The 23,691-nt window shown below is 44.1% G+C and overlaps 1 protein-coding gene across 5 annotated transcripts in view; it reads left to right on the top strand.

Annotated features, from left to right (window-relative positions):
- Positions 1-23,691, top strand: part of LOC106610235 (type II inositol 3,4-bisphosphate 4-phosphatase) — a 188,340-nt gene that overhangs the window by 15,320 nt on the left and 149,329 nt on the right. For 3 of the 5 annotated variants that reach the window (XM_045722771.2, XM_045722773.2, XM_045722772.2), the window contains exons 3-4: positions 15,791-15,909; positions 23,175-23,291. In XM_045722771.2, coding sequence (XP_045578727.2) covers positions 15,791-15,909; positions 23,175-23,291 — 236 coding nt within the window. Of the gene's footprint in view, positions 1-15,790; positions 15,910-18,191; positions 18,455-20,630; positions 20,778-23,174; positions 23,292-23,691 lie in introns of those variants that run through there. The other 2 variants (XM_045722775.2, XM_045722776.2) reach the window with 2 other exon arrangements.

Genomic DNA, 23,691 nt, shown 5'->3' on the forward strand with positions numbered 1-23,691 from the left:
AGGTCACTAAGGGGAGAATTTAGAATGCTAAAAAGTAGTCCCTCTCAGTTACCCAAAACACTTTAGCATGCCTCGTATTCATCAGCCGCAGAAACATTAGCATTACTTCCACTTGTTGCCTAGTAACTGTGGAGGATTATTCTTTTCGGAGGAATGATTGGTGTCAAACGGTGTGCCCGGCTACGCACTCCAAACTAACTAAGCATTAGGCTTTTTATTCACTCATTCGACCACACATTCAGCTTGAAGTGATGCATGTATATCAACATCATACCTACAGCGGGTCTGAACAGTACTGTCAACACAGGAGTTCACATAGTGTCCATTATGTATTGCCGTTATAATTGTTTGTCACTATTCCATGGACTTTATTTGACCTAAACACTACAGGCATTGTGGAACTAAGACCTACATAGACACCCATAGTATGAATCTGCATACGGACACCATGGCCTTTAGTTGTACTGTAGCCTGATTGGTTGTAGTCACCGTGCCTAATCTCCCTGTGGACTTTGTTTGACCGCCACAGTGGCTACAGTCTCTCAGGCAGTCATGGTGTGGAAGGACATTCTTCTCTTTAGAGGTCACAACAGTGGGATGATTCTGCATAAAAACACCCTCCTGGCCAGTGTCTGATTGGTTGAAGCCAGTAGCCTCCAAACATCAGCATTCCCAATGGCCCAGTGCCACAACAGGAAGCCTCTCTCTCAGTGGCCTCCAGGGGGAAGTCTCCGTGGAGAGGGGCTGCCGCTGCGTCAGGATGCCCAGCTTGGCAGCTCCTCCTCTGGGTACCATGTTCTGGGGTTTAGGCAGGGTCCACGGGCAGTCCACCCAGCTGAGATGAGACTCACACCCCGGGGGAGTGGAGGAGATGCGGGGGAGAGGAGGAGGAGAAGGCGGGGTTGAAGGGGGTTTCAAAACCTTCCCAACACACTCTGCCAACTACCAATTAAAGCTTGATTAATCGGCTTCCCTCATTAGCTGTCGCTCGGCACACAAATTAGGTGCGGCTGTCTTTTGATAATGCCAACGTCGGAAAACAATGTTTCAAACGCCAGTGTCGTGTCCTTCATTTCCCATTCAGGTAACCTGTGTGTTACCTCTCTGAGCTATACACAGAGGGAAATGACCACTTCACACACAGAGGGGCATTTCAAAACCCCTTACTGTACTTTTTAAGTACAGTAGTTTTTGTCAATGTGGATCAAGCTTTACTTTGATCACTAGTGTTGATGATCATGGCCATATTATAATTAGTGTAAGCGAGGGGCAGGAGGTCATTTTAACAATACTACAGTAGATCTCTTCATCTACTTCTGTCTAGTAATGTTCTGAGGGAAACACACTTCTAACAAGTTGAAGGTAGCCTCTATTTTGGAAATGACCTCGACTAGATCTTAGAAAACAGCTTCCTATTCCTACATAGTGCTCTACTTTGTGTGCTATATAGGGAATAGGGTGCCATTTTGGATGTACCCTGGATGTTGGAACAACGGAAACACACATTCAACGTTTCAAAAGAGTGGAGCCCAATAGTATATTTGGATGCAATTGGCGCAGGATGCAATTGCTCCGGCCAAATGCTACGCCAAGCCCACGGACGTTCATTTCTTCTCCGCAATAAGTCTGGATCGGAGTACCTCCCCGACGATTTCTAGAACATAAACACATTCTAACCGTTCTGATTGGTCCAGAAACCGATGGGTTGGGCCAGAGCCAGAACACATGTGGGCTTTGATACTTTGATTGGTTAGAGATTATGCAATCACTGAAGACTTTTTTTTCTACAACACCCCGCATTTTGACATCCCCACAAATGACTTCAATGATGGCAGTCTCAGACTGAAGTATGTAGCGAACATAGAGCAGTTTGGGTCACCAGGCAACTGTTGTATAACTCCCTGTACTGTAGCTCCTTTAACAAAGGCCCAATCATAATTTCAACTCAGCATGGATACAGGGTAAAGGAAGGGAAGTGGCCAATTTGTTTCCCAGAAAAAGAACCACCAATTTGAAGGCAAACTCTCTTCAGCATGGATGCAAACAGTCCACATCTGTTACTGTGTGTCAATCTGACATGGTACAAACACACTTCAAAGATTTACTGAAGCCTATTCTGTTATGACACTCAATCAGCATCTATTTAAATAAATCCAAAGCCAGGTGAGAGAAGTGTGCCACTTTATTTATCATTTGTATAGAGCAGGGGTCTCTAACCTTTTCTAGCAGGAGAGTTGCTTTTAAAAAAATGAAACATATTGCGAGCTACAATTTTTTTTCTAGCTTTCAGATAAGCACGTTCTTCTCTTCCCCAGGTCCTTAGTGTACAAGAGAAAGTAGTTTCCTGTCAATATATCTAGTAAAATAATGGTTAATTAGCAACTCTAAGGGGGGCCATATAAAATCTGTGATTATTTTCCAAATTGTGTTTAATATTTTAGCAAATTATGTTTTCTCAGCAATTTTTATTTGGGGGGGGTCACTCTCGAAATTACAATTGTTCATAGATAAACAACGAAATTGGATGTTATGAGTCCATGTCAATTGCTAAATATCAGCAGACGACGAAACAAATGTAGGTTTGGAAGAAAGCGAAAAGATTTTTGAGTGTAATTCCCCTTTAATTGCACATCTGGCCCTTTAATTGCACATCTGGCCCTTTAATTGCACATCTGGCCCTTTAATTGCGCATCTGGCCCTTTAATTGCACAGGAACGTGCCGATCGAGCCTAATGTGCTGGTCTAGCGATGGTTCTGTACTGCTGCTGTTCATTTCATGGCAAAGTTTCCAAAGAATAAATAATAGATACAAATGATATACTCACTCATGATATACTTTTGCCAGGTAAGCCGCCTTTGCAGTTAACATTTAATGGATAAGGGTTTTGGGGAAAGTATTTCTGTCAACTCACAACACGGTTATCACATCAACTGGCTACACATGGAGTGATAGATAAACGCGCGTGCCACATAGACGGATAGGGGCAATATTGCTGGAAATGAATAGTATGAATAGTGAATGAATAGTGAATGAATAGTGGCTAACCATGGGTGGAATAATGTCAATGTTGCGTTGATTAGTTAGTAGCTGGGAGATTTGTGAGATTTGTTTATGACAGTTTGCAATGGAACACATGAAAAACTGCATATAGCAAGAGGTCAACCTGCTGGAGACCCCTGGTATAGATTATCAGTCACCAGTCAGCTCCTCACCTCATGGTGCGAGTTCTTTATTTTGTAGACTTCACAGAATCAACATCTGTCCATTAATTCTACATCTTTCACTAGTCTAACATCATATGGTTGTCATTTTCTCTGTTTAATTGACATGTCAGATGTATAGACTCTCTCCACAACATGAATTGTTATATTTTCCACAGACCTGATGGTGAACACTGAACAGGTGTGAAAATGGAGGCGGCAGATGCAAATAATGTTGTCAAATTAATTGAAGCGCTGATATAATTATCGTGATTAATAATCCTCATCTGGAGAGTGGTGTATTTGTCTCCCATAGCAACCCCCACTGTCTCCCTTTCTCTCCCCATTTGCCCTTCTAATGGAATTTAGATTCCCTGTAAGGTCACAGAGGAGATGGTACTGTATTAAAACAAATTCCCTGTGAATTCGTCTTGAAAAGTATCAATATATTCACATTTTTCTCTTGCTCTCTTTCTTTCTTTCTTTCTTTCCCTCCCTCTCTCTTTTCTGTTTCTTTGTCTCTTTCACATATCCCTGTTTCAGTTTCCAATTTTCTATTTCTCTCTCGCTCATCCCCAGCCCTATCTTTCTCTCCATCTTTCTCTCTTTCTCTCCATATCTCCCTCTTTCTCTCTCCATCTCTCTCTCAATCTATCTCCCTTTCCCTCTCTCTCTCTCTCTATCTCAAATGTTACTGACCTCATAAACTCAGCAGTTGAATTTAATGGCTGTGGCTTTGGTCCTATCACTCTGTGAAGCGATGCGGATAGAGATGTCCACTGTCACATGTCAATCCTCAGTAGAGTGTGATATTAGGTGAGATCCCAGGACCTGTCAGAGATCCTCTGAGCTTTTGAACTGGAGAGGACCAAACACTGTTGAGCAACTCCCCAGTTCTATACCACACTTCAAATCAAATTTTATTAGTCACATGCGTCGAATACAACAGACCTTACAGTGAAATGCTCACTTACGAGCCCCAACTCAACAATGCAGTTAAAAAAAAATACGGATAAGAATTAAAAGTAACAAGTAGTTAAAGAGCAGCAGTAAAATAACAATAGCGAGACTATATACAGGGGGGTACCGGTACAGAGTCAATGTGCAGGGGCACCGGTTAGTTGAGGTAGTATGTACATGTTATTAAAGTGACTATGCGTAGATGACAAAAGAGAGTAGCAGTGGTGTAAAAGGGTGGGGGGGGGGGGGGGGTGGTCAATGCAAATAGTCTGTGTAGCCATTTGATTAGATGTTCAGGAGTCTTATGGCTTGGGGGTAGAAGCTGTTTAGAAGCCTCTTGGACCTAGACTTGGCGCTCCGGTACCGCTTGCCGTGCGGTAGCAGAGAGAACAGTCTATGACTAGGGTGGCTGGAGTTTTTGACAATTGGATGTGTTACTATGATTGTGGGAGAGATGGAGAAAGAGAGAGACATGGAGAGAGAGAGAGAGAGAGAGAGAGAGAGAGAGAAAAATTATGAAACTGATGGTAAAGTTGAGGAACAGAGGGAGTGGATCTTCTATGGTCCCTGAGAAAATAGAATTGTGTTTCAGTGCGCGACTGTGTGCATGTCTGTTCTTCTGCCCCATCTGTTCTAGCGCTGCTTTCTTCAGCCCTGTGTGGCTCCAGCTCTTTACTGTAACTCCAACATATCTAATATTAGGATCTTGGTTGTTGGTGGAAGAACAGGTGAGCGTCACAATGTAGAATCAATCGGATGGAATAGAGATAGCACCACGTCGTGGTTGGCTGTGTTGTTTTGTTCTGCCTGGCGCTGCAGCTCCATGATAACAGGTTAGACATGGTGAAGGCATCTCCCTATAGCTCTGATTTAGATGGATACACATTCTGGAACAGTAGTTTTTATATTGTGTTTTAGAAACTAACCCTGATGGCAGATGCTTTGTGGCCTCCTGGAGCAACCAAGGCCGAAAGGCTAATCTATGATGTTTTTTTTGTGAGCTGACACACACATGTACAAACATGCTTGCTTGCAAGCAAGCAAGCACGCACACACACACACACACACACACACACACACACACACACACACACACACACACACACACACACACACACACACACACACACACACACACACACACACACACACACACACACACACACACACACACACACACATACACACACACACACACACACACATAAACACAAACAAACAAACACTTCACACTGTTTCTAGCCCGCGGTGATGAAGGATATGTATTAGCCCAGGGGAATCCAATACCGGAACGCTGCCTGTCTGCTCCAGTCTGGTGACAACATTACTAAGAGGATGTGTTGTCCCTGACACTCCGTACCATATGTCACACTGTCTGTTACCTCAACGACAGTCACTATGTCACTACGGATCCACAAGGACTGTTAGTCACACCGCCCTGTCTCAACCTGTGGTTTAATCCATCTATTTAACTGGCTCCTTTCCCTCACTTCTGCCTTCGTAGTGCCCCATGACTGCTGCGTTGTTGTGTCTGTCTGTTTACATGCCACTGTCGGTGTTGTAGTAGAGGAGAATATTCATAATGGAATGTAAAAATCAACTGTCTGTCTGTCTGTCTGTCTGTCTGTCTGTCTGTCTGTCTGTCTGTCTGTCTGTCTGTCTGTCTGTCTGTCTGTCTGTCTGTCTGTCTGTCTGTCTGTCTGTCTGTCTGTCTGTCTGTCTGCCTGCCAAAGGTCAAAATCCTAATTTAAAATAATAATGCCGTTGACAGTAAATTTGAAAGGTTGTTCATCATTCAAATAATGATCAGACTAAAAGCTAAGTTATTATTTCAGTTTACAACCATACAATTTACTCACCCCAAACCCCAGGGAGTCACAGAAAAACACCATATTTTCAGATAAAAGTCTCGGCTATTTTAGGATGATAAATTAGCGATGATTGTAGCCATTGCATCGGAGCAGAAAGTAATTTGCTTTAATGCTGAAGGACTTTAATCCAGATCGAGCCAGCCAATTAGCCTAACGGGCTGCATTACATCTGGGGTGGTCAGACCTCCTCTTAGCATTTTCATGACTCACCCACTCCCTCTCTTTCTTGCCTTCTATCACTTCACTCAAGCCTTCTCTCCTTCTATTCCTCTGTTCCCATTATCTCTCTCTAACTCTCCTTACCTTTCCTTACTTTCCTCTCTCTCTCGACCTGTTCTCCCTCTGTCGCTCTCTCCCTCTCTACACTCTCGCTCTCGACCTGTTCTCCCTCTCTCTCGCTCTCTCCTGTCTGTCTATCTCTATTTTTCTCGCTTTCTCTCTCTCTCTCGCTCTCTGTCTCTCTCTCCATTTGGACACTATTTGTGTCATAGAGAAGAGGCTCTTTGAGAGTATCATGGTACCTAGAGTGTTGTTAGTAAGTTCCATACAGCAGGCTGCTATTCTGCTATTCCATCCACTCTTTTGATCTAATAAAAAGCATTCAAGAAATATTTGTGTCCATTTCACTGACTGGGCAAAGAGACACGAACAACCTAAAGAGGAAATGGAATTAAATTCTGTGTGATTTAGGCTTATTTCTGATGTCACACGGTTTGAATGGGGTCATCGATTGAATGATAAATCATATACTTTTTTTTCTCTACCCTTTTTTCTCCCCAATTTTGTGTTTTCCAATTGGTAGTTACAGTCTTGTCTCATCTCTGCAACTACCGAACGTACTCGGGAGAGGCAAAGGCCGAAACACAACCTAGCCAAGCCGCACAGCTTCTTGACACAATGCCCACTTAACCCGGAAGCCAGCAGACTGATACCCCATTTCATTGATTCCCAATCCTTAGGTAAAGCTTATACAGTGCAAAATCAATGTCAATACACACAATAGGCTGACTGGGGAGGTGATTTCACACAGTCACAGTCCTGCGATAAGAGCTACAACGCTAATATTTGCGTAAACTCTTCACAGTTGTGTTCTCTGGGTGTCACTGAGTAGACTGATACCCCATTTCATTGCCCAATCCTTATTGTGACTAGTTTCATAACACATAACCCGGTCCAGTCGAGCTTCACTAGCCAGATGAAGCTAGCTGGCTGCTTATAACCTTAGCTTTGGGCAACAGGGTTAAGTAGCTGGCTAGCTATTTATTTTTCATGAGCTGAAGTTAAATTTCAATAGGCGAACAACAAGTGGCTATCTAGCTAATACTTACTCACAAGGATTCCGAAATCATTGCTAAGAATAATGAAAATGACTGCAGTTTCTACTGGTCATTGTTTTCAGGCTGGTTGTATTTGTGCTAGCTAGGTACCAAGCTAAAGCTAGCTAGCTACCCCAGAAGTTGCGGTCAAACATATAATGCTTTATTACCAACGCGGTATTGTAAACACATCGTTCGTGGCCGGTGTTTGCTTGTTTGCAGACTTTTTTTGTACAGCTTTGACAGTGCTACTGATAGTAGTGGTAGCACTTAGCTTGCACGTGTAAATTCAGAACACACAACATTCTATAATAGAACTGTTATTTGACGTGTCAAATTAAAAGCTTATTTAACTTGTCAAAGTGTTATTTGACGTGTATCTTTTTTGACACGCAAAGACCCAAACGGCATTCCATAGTATGTCGTGACGCTAATAGCAGTGAAGCTATTACTGTTTAACTCCTGTAAGGCAACATCTGAAAAATAGCGCACTTGGTAGTTTGTACCGGTGGTCAACTAGTCGTGAAAGCCAACATCAGTCAAGGGCAATGGATTTCGCCTTTGAGTTGTCTCGCTGAAATGTTCTTACTCTATCAAATGACTGCTCAACTTGTTGACTGCTCGATCCACACAGCAGACATTGTGGGCTAGGTTAGGAATGCTGTGTTGCACGTGTAGCGCCACATTTTACGTGGCGTCATTACATCATGTACCTATCTTATGTATGCACATCAGCTTTGATATCGGTTTTGCACATCGGCGTTAAACTAGACATCGGGCCGATACCGATGTTGGCATTTTTAGCTAATATCGGCCGATACCGATATATCGTGCATCCCTAAATGAGACCCTGTTGATATTTCACTTTGAATTTGACTATGTGTTAATAAAACGATGTGTTGCACTTCCAACAATGTAAATGCTTCAACCAGAACAGTGCTACATTGCTCTGACATCCCATTTCTCAGCAGAGTGGCTCAGCTAAATACTAAAACACTGTTTTATTTATGACAAAACTGCTTGAATCTCGACTTTGTTTGTGTTTGTTTGCGTTGGTAAAAAAGTCAAGGAGACTACTTTCACCTTGACAAGTCAATCAGCATTCTAATGCTGTAGGTAGGAAAATGGCTGCAATTTACATAAGGCCAACAATTATTTTTTTTGTGTGAGTCGTAAGTGCTTGCATGTATGCATATGTGTATGTTTGTGCATGCATTCAACTGTACATCTACATCTTGCAGTATGGTATAACTCAACTAAGGAAGGGATTCCATTCTACAGAGTGAACCCCTTGTCTTGGTGTGTGTCCCAGTGCATAGCCCCGTATCTCTAACACTCTCATCCTCCGAAGTCAGAGAATGCTAGATGGATCAGTTCACTGAGACTCCAGTACATCAAGAAAGAAAAGGTCTTTACAGCATACAGTAGAGGACATGTGTAGGTTGATTGGTCTGTCAGACACTGTCCCTCAACTTATGGCAGGCAGCAATGTAGTGCGCTGCCAACCCACAGCTCTCTGCGTCCTCCCCCAACAGGACGGGTAGCCTACTCTCATCAGAGAGGTCTTTGAAACCTTGAATAAGGGTTTCAAATTTGGGGAAATGACACTCTCTAATTGTTTTATATTTTTCACATTTTGTCAGGAAATGCAGCTCCGTCTCAGGTTGTGCTGTTGTGCAGTGGTAGCACAGCCTTTCCTCTACAGGGAGCCAGGTTTTCCTGTGTCTACCCTTCTCAATGGCAAGGCTGTGCTCACTGAGCCTGTACTTTGTCAAGGTTTTTATAAGGTTTTGATCAGTAACCATGGTTGAATAGCTGGCCACGGTATACTGTCGATTTAGGGCCGGATAGCACTGCATTTTGCTTTGTGCTTGTGTTTCCTAATAAGCAATGTAGTTTTGTTTTGACTGTGTTGTAATTTGGTTTATTCTGATTGATTGGATGTTCTGGTCCTGAGGCTTCAGTGTGTTAGTAGAACAACTTTGGAAGGATGAGGGGACTATTTTCTTTGCTCAGCTCTTGGCATTGCAGGGCTTGGTAATGATATGAGAGGGGTCACTGTATTTTAGATGTTTCCAAAACTTATTATATTTTTTTTTTTATTTTTTTTTTTAGTAGTAGATATTGGCCTAATTCTGCCCTGCATGCATTGTTTGTAGTTTTCCTCTGGACATGTAGGAGGATCTTACAGAACTCTGCCTGCAGGGTTTCAATGGGGTGTTTGTCCCATTTGATGAAATCTTGTTTTGCAAGTGGACCCCACACCTCGCTGCCATAAAGTGCAATTGGTTCAATGACACATTCAATTCGTTTTAGCCAAATTTTAATAGGCATTTCAATTTGAATTTTCTTTTTAATGGCGTAGAATGCCCTGCATGCTTTCTCTCTCAGTTCATTCACTGCCTCATTAAGGTGTCCAGTTGTGTTTATTTTTAAACCTAAGTAATTGTAGTGTGTGCAGTACTCTATATATTTTGTACCAATTGAGAACTTTGGTCTAATTCCCTGAGATCTGGATCTTCTCTGGAAAATCATTATTTTAGTCTTTTTGGGGTTTACTGCCAGGGCCCAGGTCAGGTAGTACTGCTATAGCAGGTCCAGGCTCTGCTGTAGGCCATGTGCTGTGGGTGACAGCAGGCATAGGTCATCTGCGAAGAGTAGGCATTTAACCTCTGAATTGTGGAGACTAACACCAGGGGCTGAGGATTTGTCTAGAATAGTGGCCAATTCGTTGATGTAAATATTGAAGAGTGCAGGGCTCAGATTGCAACCCTAGTGAAGGCCCCGCCCCTGGTTAAAGAATTATGTTATTTTCTTGCCAATTTTAATGCTGCACGTATTGCCAGTATACATTGATTTAATTATGTCATATGTTTTACCCCCTACACCACTTTCAATAACTTTGTAGAACAATCCTGTATGCCAAATAGAATCAAATGCTTTTTGGAAGGCGATAAAGCAAGCGTATATTTTGGTATTATTTTGGTGGACATGTTTATCAGGGTGTGTAGGGTGTAAATACGATCAGTCGTGTGATGTTTTGGTATGAATCCAATTTGGCTTTTACTCAAGGCATTGTGCTTATTAAGGAAGTTTAGAACTCTTACATTTATAATACTACAGAAAACCTTCCCCAGGATACTGTTCACACAAATCCCTCTGTAATTGTTAGAGTCAAATTTGTCTCCGTTCTTAAAGATTGGGGTTATGAGTCCTTGATTCCAGATGTCAGGGAAATAACCTACACTCAGGATCAAATTAAACAGTTTTAATATAGCCAATTGAAATTTTGCACTAGTGAGTTTGAGCATCTCATTTAGGATGCCATCAGGTCCGCATGCTTTTTTAAATTTGAGAGCCTGAAGTTTCTTATAGAGCTCCTGGTCAGTAATTGGGGAGTCCAATGGATTTTGATTGTCCTTTATAGCTTTTTCTAATCCATTCAACTTCTCATGAATTTGGTGTTGTTCTGCGTTTGTGTCAATTTGAACGGTGTTGTAGAGTGTTTTAAAATGTGTTGTCCATATGTCACCATTTTGTATCGCTAATTCCTCTTGTTTAGATTTTTTTAGTTTTTTCCAATTTTGCCAGAAGTTGGTTGTGTTTATGGGCTCCTCAATTAGTGTCAGCTGCTTGCTGTTGTACTGTGCTTTTTTTGGTTCTGAGTGTATGTTTATAGAGTTTTAAAGTCTCACAGTAATGAAGGCGTAATTCACCATTATTTGGGTCTCTGTGCTTTTGGTTGGATAGTGTTCTAAGTTTTTTGCTTATAATTTTACAATCTGCATCAAACCAGTTGTCATCTGTGATCTTTTTTGTTTAGTTTTTTATCAATTTCAATTGTTCTTTTGCCGTTTGCCTGAATATAATAGTTGATGTTTTTAACTGATAGATTGATGCCTTCTTTACTGCGAGTGAATGTGGTATCCAGAACGTTATCTAAGAGTGTTTGGATATTTTGGTTACAGGTTGCTTTCTGGTATTCTTCTGTGCTGTTTTGGGCCCTTCTGTATGAATTTCTGATGTTGTACAGCTTACTGGGCTGTGAATATGAGGCAGTTTCCATGTCTGTTTTTTTGAGGAACAACGTAATTTGGCTTTGTCTCTGTCTGTCTCTGTCTCTGTCTGTCTCTGTGTCTCGTTCTCTGTCTCTCTCCATTTGGACACCATGTGTGTCATAGAGAAAAGGCTCTTTGAGAGTATCATGGTACCTAGAGTGTTGTTAGTCATTTCCATACAACAGGTTGCTATTCTTGTTTTCCGTTAACTCTTTTGATCTAATAAGAAGCATTCAGGAAATATTTGAGTACATTCCCGTGACCGGGCAAAGAGCCAGTGATTCAGGGCTATTTCTGATGTCACATGGTTTGAATGGGATCATTCATTGACTTTCAAACCTGTTGATTTAAACTGGGATCAAAACAAGACTCACTTAAACGTGATTGATCTTTTGCTATATACAGCATATCAGCCTTGGAAACACATACAGTATCTATATATATCTACAGTTGAAGTTGGAAGTTTCCATACACCTTAGTAAAATACATTTAAACTCAGTTTTTCACATTTCCTGACATTTTATCGTAGTAAAAATTCCCTGTCATAGGTCAGTTAGGATCACCACTTTATTTTAAGAATGTGAAATGTCAGAATAAAAGTAGAGAGAATGATTTTTGTTTCATCAGACCAGAGGACATTTCTCCAAAAAGTATTATCTTTGTCCCCATGTGCAGTTGCAAACCGTAGTCTGGCTTTTTTATGGCGGTTTTGGAGCAGTGGCTTCTTCCTTGCTGAGCGAGCGGCCTTTCAGGTTATGTCGATATAGGACTCATTTTACTGTGGATATAGATACTTTTGTACCTGTTTCCTCCACATCGTCATAAGGTCCTTTGCTGTTGTTCTGGGATTGATTTGCACTTTTCACACCAAAGTACGTTCATCTCTAGGAGACAGAACACGTCTCCTTCCTGAGCGGTATGATGACTGCGTGGTCCTATGGTGTTTATACTTGCATACTATTGTTTGTACAGATGAACGTGGTACCTTCAGGCATTTGGAAATTGCTCCCAAGGATGTACCAGACTTGTGGAGGTCTACACATTTTTTTCTGAGGTCTTGGCTGATTATTTAGATTTTTCCATGATGTCAAGCAAAGAGGCACTGAGTGTGAAGGTAGGCCTTGAAATACATCCACAGGTACACCTCCAATTGACTCAAATGATGTCAATTAGCCTATCAGAAGCTTCTAAAGCCATGACATAATCCATAATCCATAATTCCAAGCTGTTTAAAGGCACTGTCAACTTAGTGTATGTACATTTTTGACCCACTAGAATTGTGATACAATGAATTATAAGTGAAATAATCCGTCAGTAAACAATAGTTGTAAAAATTACTAGTCATGCACAAAGTAGATGTCCTAACCGACTTGCCAAAACTATAGTTTGTTAACAAGAAATTTGTAGAGTGGTTGAAAAACGAGTTTCAATGACTCCAACCTAAGTGTATGTAAACTTCCGACTTCAGCTGTGTATCTATATACAACTGTTGAATGTCACTATTTTAGCTGGTTTCTAATGAGACAATTTTGATGTTTGACCTTGAATTTGACCTCGACCGTGTGTCAATGCTTCAACCAGAACAGTGTTACGTTGTTCTGACATCCCATTTCTCAGCAGAGAGGCTCGGCTAAATGCCAAAACACTGTTTTCCCTTTCCTCTCACACATAAACTGGGTGACAAATACCACTTGAATTTTGACTTTGTTTGTGTTCGTAGACCAGTCAAGGTGGCGACTTTCACCTTGACAAGCCGATCAGAATTCTAATGTAGGTAGAAATACACATGATACTTGCAGCAATTTACATAAGGCCAACAAACACTCTTTTGTGTGTGTGTGTGTGTGTCGTCCTTGCATGCATGCATGTGTGAGTCGTAAGTGCTTGCGTGTATGCATATGTGTGTCCGTGCATGTTTTGCGTGCATTCAACTGTACATCTACACGTTGCAGTATGGTACAACTCAACTAAGGAAGGGATTCCATTCTACAGAGTGAACCCGTTGTTTTGGTGTGTGTCCCAGTGCATAGCCCCGTCTCTCACACTCTCATCCTCCAAAGATCAGAGAATGCTCGATGGATCCGTTCACTGAGACTCCAGTACATCAAGGAAGCAAAGGTCTTTACAGCAAAGACAGTGTTTTATGCCTTAGCGCCATTCATCTTTTAACTCCTGGGCTACCTCTGTAGCTTCCTCTTAACTCTTCTTCAATTCCCCCTTGTTGTAACCTTTTTATTTTCTGTACCCGTACAGTCACTTATTCTGTAAAATTGACCCTCCGAGGGGGAATTACACATAAAAAGAACAACCTTCTGTCATATTTTGCTGCTTTTATGGATTTTTGTTCTATTGAGTAATGTTACACGGGGTTACGATTTCACTAAATAATGTGCTATAGTGACAATGCATTTGCAGAGCGGATCAATTCTTGTTTGTCTGCCAGAATGTTGCTAGTTGGATAAAGTGCACCATTTGGACATGGTCCAATGTCCTGATTCAGATGTCTCACCCTATAGTCCTAGAGCACTGTAGTCAGATAGTCCACCCTGTCTAGTAGTCCTAGAGCGCTGTGGTCAGATATTCCACACTGTCTAGTAGTCCTAGAGCGCTGTAGTCAGATATTCCACCCTGTCTAGTAGTCCTAGAGCACTGTAGTCAGATATTCCACCCTGTCTAGTAGTCCTAGAGCGCTGTAGTCAGATATTCCACCCTGTCTAGTAGTCCTAGAGCGCTGTAGTCAGATATTCCACCCTGTCTAGTAGTCCTAGAGCACTGTAGTCAGATATTCCACCCTGTCTAGTAGTCCTAGAGCACTGTAGTCAGATATTCCACCCTGTCTAGTAGTCCTAGAGCGCTGTAGTCAGATATTCCACCCTGTCTAGTAGTCCTAGAGCGCTGTAGTCAGATATTCCACCCTGTCTAGTAGTCCTGGAGCGCTGTAGTCAGATATTCCACCCTGTCTAGTAGTCCTAGAGCACTGTAGTAGTCCTAGAGCACTGTAGTCAGATATTCCACCCTGTCTGGTAGTCCTAGAGCGCTGTAGTCAGATAGTCCACCCTGTCTAGTAGTCCTAGAGCACTGTAGTCAGATAGTCCACCCTGTCTAGTAGTCCTAGAGCACTGTAGTCAGATAGTCCACCCTGTCTAGTAGTCCTAGAGCACTGTAGTCAGATAGTCCACCCTGTCTAGTAGTCCTAGAGCAGTGTAGTCAGATAGTCCACCCTGTCTAGTAGTCCTAGAGCAGTGTAGTCAGATAGTCCACCCTGTCTAGTAGTCCTAGAGCACTGTAGTCAGATATTCCACCCTGTCTAGTAGTCCTAGAGCAGTGTAGTCAGATATTCCACCCTGTCTAGTAGTCCTAGAGCACTGTAGTCAGATATTCCACCCTGTCTAGTAGTCCTAGAGCAGTGTAGTCAGATATTCCACCCTGTCTAGTAGTCCTAGAGCACTGTAGTCAGATATTCCACCCTGTCTAGTAGTCCTAGAGCACTGTAGTCAGATATTCCACCCTGTCTAGTAGTCCTAGAGCACTGTAGTCAGATATTCCACCCTGTCTAGTAGTCCTAGAGCGCTGTAGTCAGATATTCCACCCTGTCTAGTAGTCCTAGAGCGCTGTAGTCAGATATTCCACCCTGTCTAGTAGTCATAGAGTGCTGTAGTCAGATTTTTAACCATTCAGTGACAGCATATGGCTCTTTGTGGTTACTTCAATATCTACATGTATCGTCCAATATCACTTTACAGTAAATACTGGTGACCACAGCCTCGTACTGAGCCAGAGAGGGAGTGACCATTCCTGGACAGGAAGTGTTGGTTTCCTATGATGGCCTAGCCTCCCCTCGTCCCAGTCTTCCTGTCAAACAGGAAGCCTGGAGGAACTAGGGACTGACCAGGGGTTTCACTGACAAACATTAAATCCTAATAAAACAGACAGTCCTCAGCACACTCACTCAGCTGAGGGAAGAAGGAAGAGAGAAGACTTTGACTGGCAGCCATGTTAGTTTGACGACTGGGTCTCAGGAGACAAGCTGCTTTCCAGAACTAAGGACATAGCACTTCCCATTTCCTTTTACAGTGAGGATACTTCCCTGAGAAATAGCTTTTTTTAAATCCTTCCACCACTCTCACCTCATGCCCCAGGAATGGTGGGGTCACGGTGATTTCCCTCCTCCTTCCTCTCCTTCCCCTTTCCCTTTTGACCTTTCTATTCAACCTTGTGTTGTTTGATGTTAGGGTTTTACTCAGGGAATGTACTATACTGACTGTCCTCTCTCTCTGCCCTCCCCCTTTCATCAACTCTCTCTTTCTGCTCCATCTTTCTCTGTCCTCCCCCAATCTTTCTCTCTCTCTCTGTCTCTGTGCGTGTGTGTCCTCCCCTTCTCCAGAGTGCAGGGATCTGATTGGCTCTGGCAGAGACAGGAAGCCCAATGCTCTAGTCCAGGTTGCTGTCATCGACCCCCGGGAACAATACCTGGTCTCCCACGCCTGCACAGAGATAGTAGAGGTAAGGCACACACACGCATATGCACTGACACATACACACACACACCCTTTCACAAGCCACTTAATGCAGCTACCTCCCCTCCTTCTCATGCTCTCTTTCTCTCACACACACTCTTTTGCTATCTCAATCCCTTTCTCTGCCGGTGTTTGTTATTTTTACTGTTAAAGGGTCGCTCTGGTTCACTGGGTCTAAGTTGCTAATGTGGTTAACACGGAACCCAAACCGGGTGCGTGCGTGCGCCATTGTGCATAAATGTATTTTATCCCCCCACACCAAATGCGATCATGACACTGAGGTTAAAATATCAAAACAAACTCTGAAACAATTATATTAATTTGGGGACAGGTCGAAAAGCATTAAACATTTATGGCAATTTAGCTAGCTAGCTTGCACTTGCTAGCTAATTTGTCCTATTTAGCTAGCTTGCTGTTGCTAGCTAATTTGTCCTGGGATATAAACATTGAGTTGTTATTTTACCTGAAATGCACAAGGTCCTCTACTCCACCAATTAATCCACACATAAAACGGTCAACCGAGTCATCTCTCATCCTTCCAGGCTTTTTCTTCTCTTGACTTTATATTGCGATTGGCAACTTTCATAAATTACGACCTTGTTCGTCTTCAGTCACCAACGTGGGTATAACCAATGAGGAGATGGCACGTGGGCGCCTGCTTCTATAAACCAATGAGGAGATGGGAGAGGCAGGACTTGCAGTGCAATCTGCGTCAGAAATAGAACTGACTTCTATTTTAGCCCTTGGCAACGCAGATGCTCATTGGCGCGCGTGAGCATTGTGGGTGCAATAATTGAATAATATAGATTTCTACATTTGTTTTGCAGTCAGCCTGTTAAGTCTATCTCTCTCTCTCTCCTACTCATTCTCTTTCTCTCTCTTTCTCTCATTTGCTCACTCTCTTTTGTTCCCTCCCTCCCTCTCACTCTCATTCTATCTATCTATCTATCTATCTATCTATCTATCTATCTATCTATCTATCTATCTATCTATCTATCTATCTATCTATCTATCTATCTATCTATCTATCTATCTATCTATCTATCTATCTATCTATCTATCTATCTATCATCTATCTATCATCTCTCTCTCTCTCTCTCTCTCTCTCTCAATCTCTGTCTCAATTCAAGGGCTTTCCCTGTGGCTCAGTTGGTAGAGCATGGTGTTTGCAACGCCAGCATGGTGTGTGCAACGCCAGTGTTGTGGGTTCGATTCCCATGGGGGGCCAGTACAAAAAAAATGCATGAAATGTATGCATTCACTACTGTAAGTTGCTCTGGATAAGAGCGTCTGCTAAATGACTAAAATGTAAAAATGTAAAATGTAAATGTAAGGGCTTTATTGGCATGGGAATCATGTTATCTCTCTGTCTTTCTCTCTGATTTGTGGTTAGAGCCCTCAATCTGTCTCAATCTGACTATCAGAGTCAGTCAACTGCGGTCTGCGTGTGCAGACTGTCTGCGTGTGCCCACTGTGTGTGTGTTGAGTCTCTGCGCTCCATACAGTCTCACGGAAGTGTCTGTGCCCTCCGACCTCTGGCATGCCTCTTTTATTGCCCTCAGAGCTGGAGTGTCATTACCATGGCAACAAGAGCACAAGTGTTTTTGTGGCGGCGGCAACATCTGCCCCCTGTCCCGGGCTGGAATACCCACCTAGAACACACACACACACACACACACACACACACACACACACCACACACACACACACACACACACACACACACACACACACACACACACACACACACACACACACACACACACACACACACACAGTGGTGTAAAGTGCTTAAGTAAAAATAATAAATCATGTAAATGATGCCTGAGTGTTGGAGTGTGCCCCTGGCTATCTGTAAATTAAAAAACCAAATTGTGCTGTCTGGGTTGCTTAATATAAGGAATTAGAAATGATTTAATATTAATACTTGAGTATATTTTAGCAATTACATTTACTTTTGATACTTAAGTATATTTAAAACGAAATACTTTTAAAACAATTTTAATGGGTTACTTTCACTTTTACTTGAGTCATTTTCCACCATTGCGTGCGCGCACACACACGCACACACACACACACACACACACACACACACACACACACACACACACACACACACACACACACACACACACATCCACCCCTCAACAAATCAGTCACTCGTCTTTCCCTTTCTTCCCCCCTTCTCTCCGTCACAGACTGAGGGCTCAAGTGAGAGAACACAAAGTAGGGTTTATCTCTCTCTTATCTAGCTGATTAAGCAACAGGAAGATTTACTGTTTAAGACAGTCCCTTCGTCTCTTACTGTAGAAACTCCATAGAAAATAAAAGGAGTCCTCGTCCTCCACTCACTCTGGGTCTGGGACCAAGTGGAAAACACAGGATGTGGTGCAGCAGTAAGCAGTACAGTACGGCTCAGCCAAGCTCACTGCTGCAGGACTAGTGTGATTCCATCGCTGTAATGTGACTCTTGTTTTGGAGAGGGATCTGAGAACAACATGGACTGTTGCTTTCGGCTTCTCAAGAGGAGGGTATGTATGGATACTGTATGTATGTAACTGTGGAGATCTCTTCTGATCATACTGTAGACGTGTCTCTGGATTTACAGTCGCATGGTATAGTAAATATTGAACCAGACGCAGTGTAACTTCTGTATCTGACTGGTCGATGTATTGGAATGACTAGTCTCTCTAATTCATTACGAATCACTGAACACTGATAGGGACTTTTTGGGGGGATCAACTTGTATTTATTTTCAAAGGATAACAGACAAGAACAAAGAGCATCAGGAATGGTTTTACAGTAAGAGACTCAACAATAACACTAAACTGGCAGTACACCATGCAGAGTGTGTGTGTGTGTGTGTGTGTGTGTGTGTGTGTGTGTGTGTGTGTGTGTGTGTGTGTGTGTGTGTGTGTGTGTGTGTGTGTGTGTGTGTGTGTGTGTGTGTGTGTGTGTGTGTGTGTGTGTGTGTGTGTGTGTGTGTGTGTGTGTGTGTGTTTGTTTGTTTGTGTGGCCAGCCATAGGGAGTCCCTATGCAACATTGTTTAATTGAGCTCTGTCTGTCTGTCCATCATTCCTCAGTGCTGCAGCTGTTCCTTCATTGACCTTTCTGGTTAAAAGGGGAAAGGCCCTGTGTGTGTGTGTGTGCATGCTCACACTCATGTCTGTGTATGAAGTGTGAATATGTCGGAGACAGGCCGGCTGCCGTGTGTTGTTCCCAGTGGCCCTGGTGTTCAACAGCTGGGTCTTACCAGACTGGCAGCTACCGCTATGCCTGGAGACAGACTGGCAGCTACCGCTATGCCTGGAGACAGACTGGCAGCTACCGCTATGCCTGGAGACAGACTGGCAGCTACCGCTATGCCTGGAGACAGACTGGCAGCTTCCGCTATGCCTGGAGACAGACTGGCAGCTTCCGCTATGCCTGGAGACAGACTGGCAGCTACCGCTATGCCTGGAGACAGACTGGCAGCTACCGCTATGCCTGGAGACAGACTGGCAGCTACCGCTATGCCTGGAGACAGACTGGCAGCTACCGCTATGCCTGGAGACAGACTGGCAGCTACCGCTATGCCTGGAGACAGACTGGCAGCTACCGCTATGCCTGGAGACAGACTGGCAGCTACCGCTATGCCTGGAGACAGACTGGCAGCTACCGCTATGCCTGGAGACAGACTGGCAGCTACCGCTATGCCTGGAGACAGACTGGCAGCTACCGCTATGCCTGGAGACAGACTGGCAGCTTCCGCTATGCCTGGAGACAGACTGGAGACTGGTGGCCTGCTGCCTGCCCCACCTCTTTCTCTCTCACCCCCACACATGTGATCAGAGTGTTATTGAAGCCTTACAGAGCAGGTGTTTCCTTATCCTAAACAGTCCATCTTGGGGCAGTGTGAAGCCTATAGGACAGAGACCATTTCTTTCATTTGAATTATCTTTGTTTGAAACGTTGGGCATAAAGTTAAATAAATAAATATAAATATAAGCAGTAGATATCAACAGACTTCTCTCTTATCAATCTCTCCTATCAGTCTCTCCTATCAATCTGTCCTATCAATCAGTTTTATCAGGCATGTTGGGCGCAAGTGTAAACACTACTAAAATGCTATTGGAGATCCCCTCTCTCCATCTCTGAGCACCCAGAGTGGTGTGGGTTATATACTGTACCTCTGAGAGAGGAGACAGACAGGACAGAGAGGGTGACATTTAGGCCCCACGGTAATCTGTTTGTCTATGGGAAAATCCTATTCTGAAAGCCATTACCACCAAGAGCCCAGGAGTGGCCTTCTCAAAAAAGGGATTTGACGGCATGCTGTGGGGCCAAATGCCCAGTAGGATAAAACAAACCTTTCATGTCATGCTAGTGAAGCGAGGCGCACGTGTGTGTGTGTGTGTGTGTGTGTGTGTGTGTGTGTGTGTGTGTGTGTGTGTGTGTGTGTGTGTGTGTGTGTGTGTGTGTGTGTGTGTGTGTGTGTGTGTGTGTGTGTGTGTGTGTGTGTGTGTGTGTGTGTGTGTAAATATGATGAGAGGGTCAAGGGAATAGGTGAGAGCCAACTGTCTGAGAGAGCCTCCTGCCATGGGACGATACTCCCCCTCCACACACACACACACCCTCTAATAGTGTAATGCCTCGCCCATTCCTTGGAGGTCTGTAACCCAAAGGCACCGAGAGGGGCGTCACTGTCTATATACGCAGCTGACTCCCCTACTGCTCTAGACATACTGCCTGACTGGCTGCCCATTGACTGACTGTCTAGCTACTTCTCTCTGAAGTACTACTGCTGCTACTCCACTCTACCTGTTTGTACCGCTGTGTGAATTCGGCTGTAGATGGAGTTGCCAAACATGCTGGTAAGTATGAAAGAAGGCTATTCAGTTCAGAATGTCTTGTCGAGGGAATTTGAGGTGTGTGTGTGTGTGTGTGTGTGTGTGTGTGTGTGTGTGTGTGTGTGTGTGTGTGTGTGTGTGTGTGTGTGTGTGTGTGTGTGTGTGTGTGTGTGTGTGTGTGTGTGTGTGTGTGTGTGTGTGTGTGTGTGTGTGTGTGCATGCATGCGAGCACTCAGCGAGTCTTGATTTCCTCTTGTATTGCATGCTGTACCAGAGTATTCATTTCCCCTTGTTTTGCCCGCTGTACCAGATTGTGTGTGAATGTGCTGCTCCAGAATGCCCATATGCCCCTCAAAGCATGGTAGCATGGTATCTGGGTGGCAGTACTGGGCAACACTGTATACTGAGAGCATGGGAGTAGAGTGCTCTCCAATGGATTAGTGTTGTTTTCTCTCTCCCACTGCTTGGTGTTAATACAGGGGATGAAAACATCTAGTAGACTAGGGAGGAGGAGGGAGGAGAGGGGTTTGTGTAGAGGTTGGCTTGTGAGGAGAGGTGTGTGTGTGTGTGTGTGTGTGTGTGTGTGTGTGTGTGTGTGTGTGTGTGTGTGTGTGTGTGTGTGTGTGTGTGTGTGTGTGTGTGTGTGTGTGTGTGTGTGTGTGTGTGTGTGTGTGTGTGTGTGCGTGCGTGCGTGCGTGCGTGCGTGCGTGCGTGCGTGCGTGCGTGCGTGCGTGCGTGCGTGCGTGCGTGCGTGCGTGCGTGCGTGCGTGCGTGCGTGCGTGCGTGCGTGCGTGCGTGCGTGCGTGCGTGCGTGCGTGCGTGCGTGCGTGCGTGCGTTTGCAGAGGTGTGTAACACATGGTTGTCCTGGGGTAGCCTCATGTCTTGGCTGCCGATCTGTAACCACAGGTCCTTCCACAGTCTACATCCCTCCAGTACTCCCCTACTGTATGAATGGGCTTACTGTGTTAGGCTAAGATGTGTTAGTTGTTAGTCACCTTGGATAAGGATGTCCACGTAGTCAATAAAGGGACATGTAAACAGACTGGAGGCTTCTATCGATCCTTTGTTGAGGTGACTAATCTGAGCGATTTGGTTTTCCTAGCCGACGACCGTTGCTACGGCGGAATGCAGTACTGGAGACAGTGGAGACGTTTTTCATGTCGACAGATTATCATTAGGGTGTTTACGGGATGCACCAGGGCTGAGTGTGTGTGTTCTGAGTGTATGCTTTCTGAGTGTATGCTTTCTGAGTGTATGCTTTCGTGTGTGTGTGTGTGTGTGTGTGTGTGTGTGTGTGTGTGTGTGTGTGTGTGTGTGTGTGTGTGTGTGTGTGTGTGTGTGTGTGTGTGTGTGTGTGTGTGTGTGTGTGTGTGTGTGTGTGTGTGTGACAATGCCTCCATGTGCTTGTGTGTGTGTCCGCGTGCGTCCATGTGTGTGGGTACTGATTGTGAGCCCAGCCTGTCCCGGGGGCCTGCGTTCCAGAGCCACCCATCAGGGCAGGGCAACAGGAAGAGGGAGCCCCTGATGTAAACACCAGCTTTCTTTGAACACGCAAAGCTTCACTACACCAGGGTATATACAGACCCAGTCAGGGTACACATTATACCAGGTCACAGTAGGCTCCATAGGCCTCTCTCCGGGCCTGGGGCTATGGTGCTTGGGGGTCTTGTGGGAATCTGGGTGTGTTTGTGTGTTTAGGCTAGCGGAGGTCATGCATCCATGTGTCTGTGTACAGTACCAGCCCTTTATGGCAACAAGCTCTCACAGTCTCACTGCAGAATCAGATGTCCAAGCCCATAAAATGACACATTTCTTTGGCATTCACTCCGTAATCATTAAGTTAAGGATTGGCTTTAAACAAAACAACTTCATGGTTAAGTTTAGGCATTCATTCTGAATGGTTAAGTTAAAGGGATACTTCGGGATTTTGGCAATAAGGCCCGTAATCTACTTCCCCAGAGTCTGATTAACTTGTGGATACCATTTGTATGTCTGTGACCAGTATGGAGGAAATTACAGGTTGTTTTGCAAACCAATGCTAACTAGCATTAGCGTAAAGACTGGGAGTCTATGAGAAGTCTACCTATAGACTTCCATTTATTGCGCTAACACCCAGGAGCAGTAGGGAAGCAGACTGAGCACAGCTGTTGGCTCACTCCTCCCTCTCTCTCTCTCTCTCCACCTCTCCCCCCCCCACCCACGCACTCTCCTTCTCAATTTCAATTCATGTGCTTTATTGGCATGGGAAACATATGTTTACATTGCCAAAGCAAGTGAAATAGATAATAAACAAAAGTGAAATAAACAATAAAAAAATGAGCAGTAAACATTACACTTACAAACGTTCCAAAAGAAAACAGACTTTTCAAATGTAATATTATTTCTCCCTCTCTCTCATGTTCCTTCTCATCCTCTCTCAGGGTAGCAGAGACCCGTTGTTCCTGACAGGGGTGACCTTCCCTCCGGAGTACCCTGCCAGCCCAGAGACGCTAGTCAAGCTCACCGTCTACGATGTGAGAGACAAGGCCCGCGACAATGTAAGTAAACCGCTAAGTGTGTGAAGGGGCTGAGGGGGAGGGTGTGTACGGGGAGAGTGTGTGGGGGGAGAATGAGCAATGCCTCAAATTGTTGTGTTCTTTGCTGTGCGTGACGAAGGTCTTTCTTTTGTGTGTGTGGTTTTGTTTATCTGGCTGCGCTGCAAACACTTGCAGGGCGGTAGAGAACAGAAGTTGGGAGGCCTTAAGTATGGGTGATCTATCATGTTGTTACGCATTTGAAGTGAAGTTACAGGCCTTCACATTGAGTTCTGTCTGTGTGGCATGAACTGGGTCAAAGGAGATCTGAAAGCAAGAGCGAGGCCTTTGGTGATCTTCCCATGGGAATACATACCCAGAGATCAATGAGAATGGGGATAGCTCTGGACATGGAATTCTGAAT

Source organism: Salmo salar, chromosome 08, assembly GCF_965601325.2.
Source record: "Salmo salar chromosome 08, fSalSal1, whole genome shotgun sequence".
Lineage (NCBI taxonomy): Eukaryota > Metazoa > Chordata > Actinopteri > Salmoniformes > Salmonidae > Salmo > Salmo salar.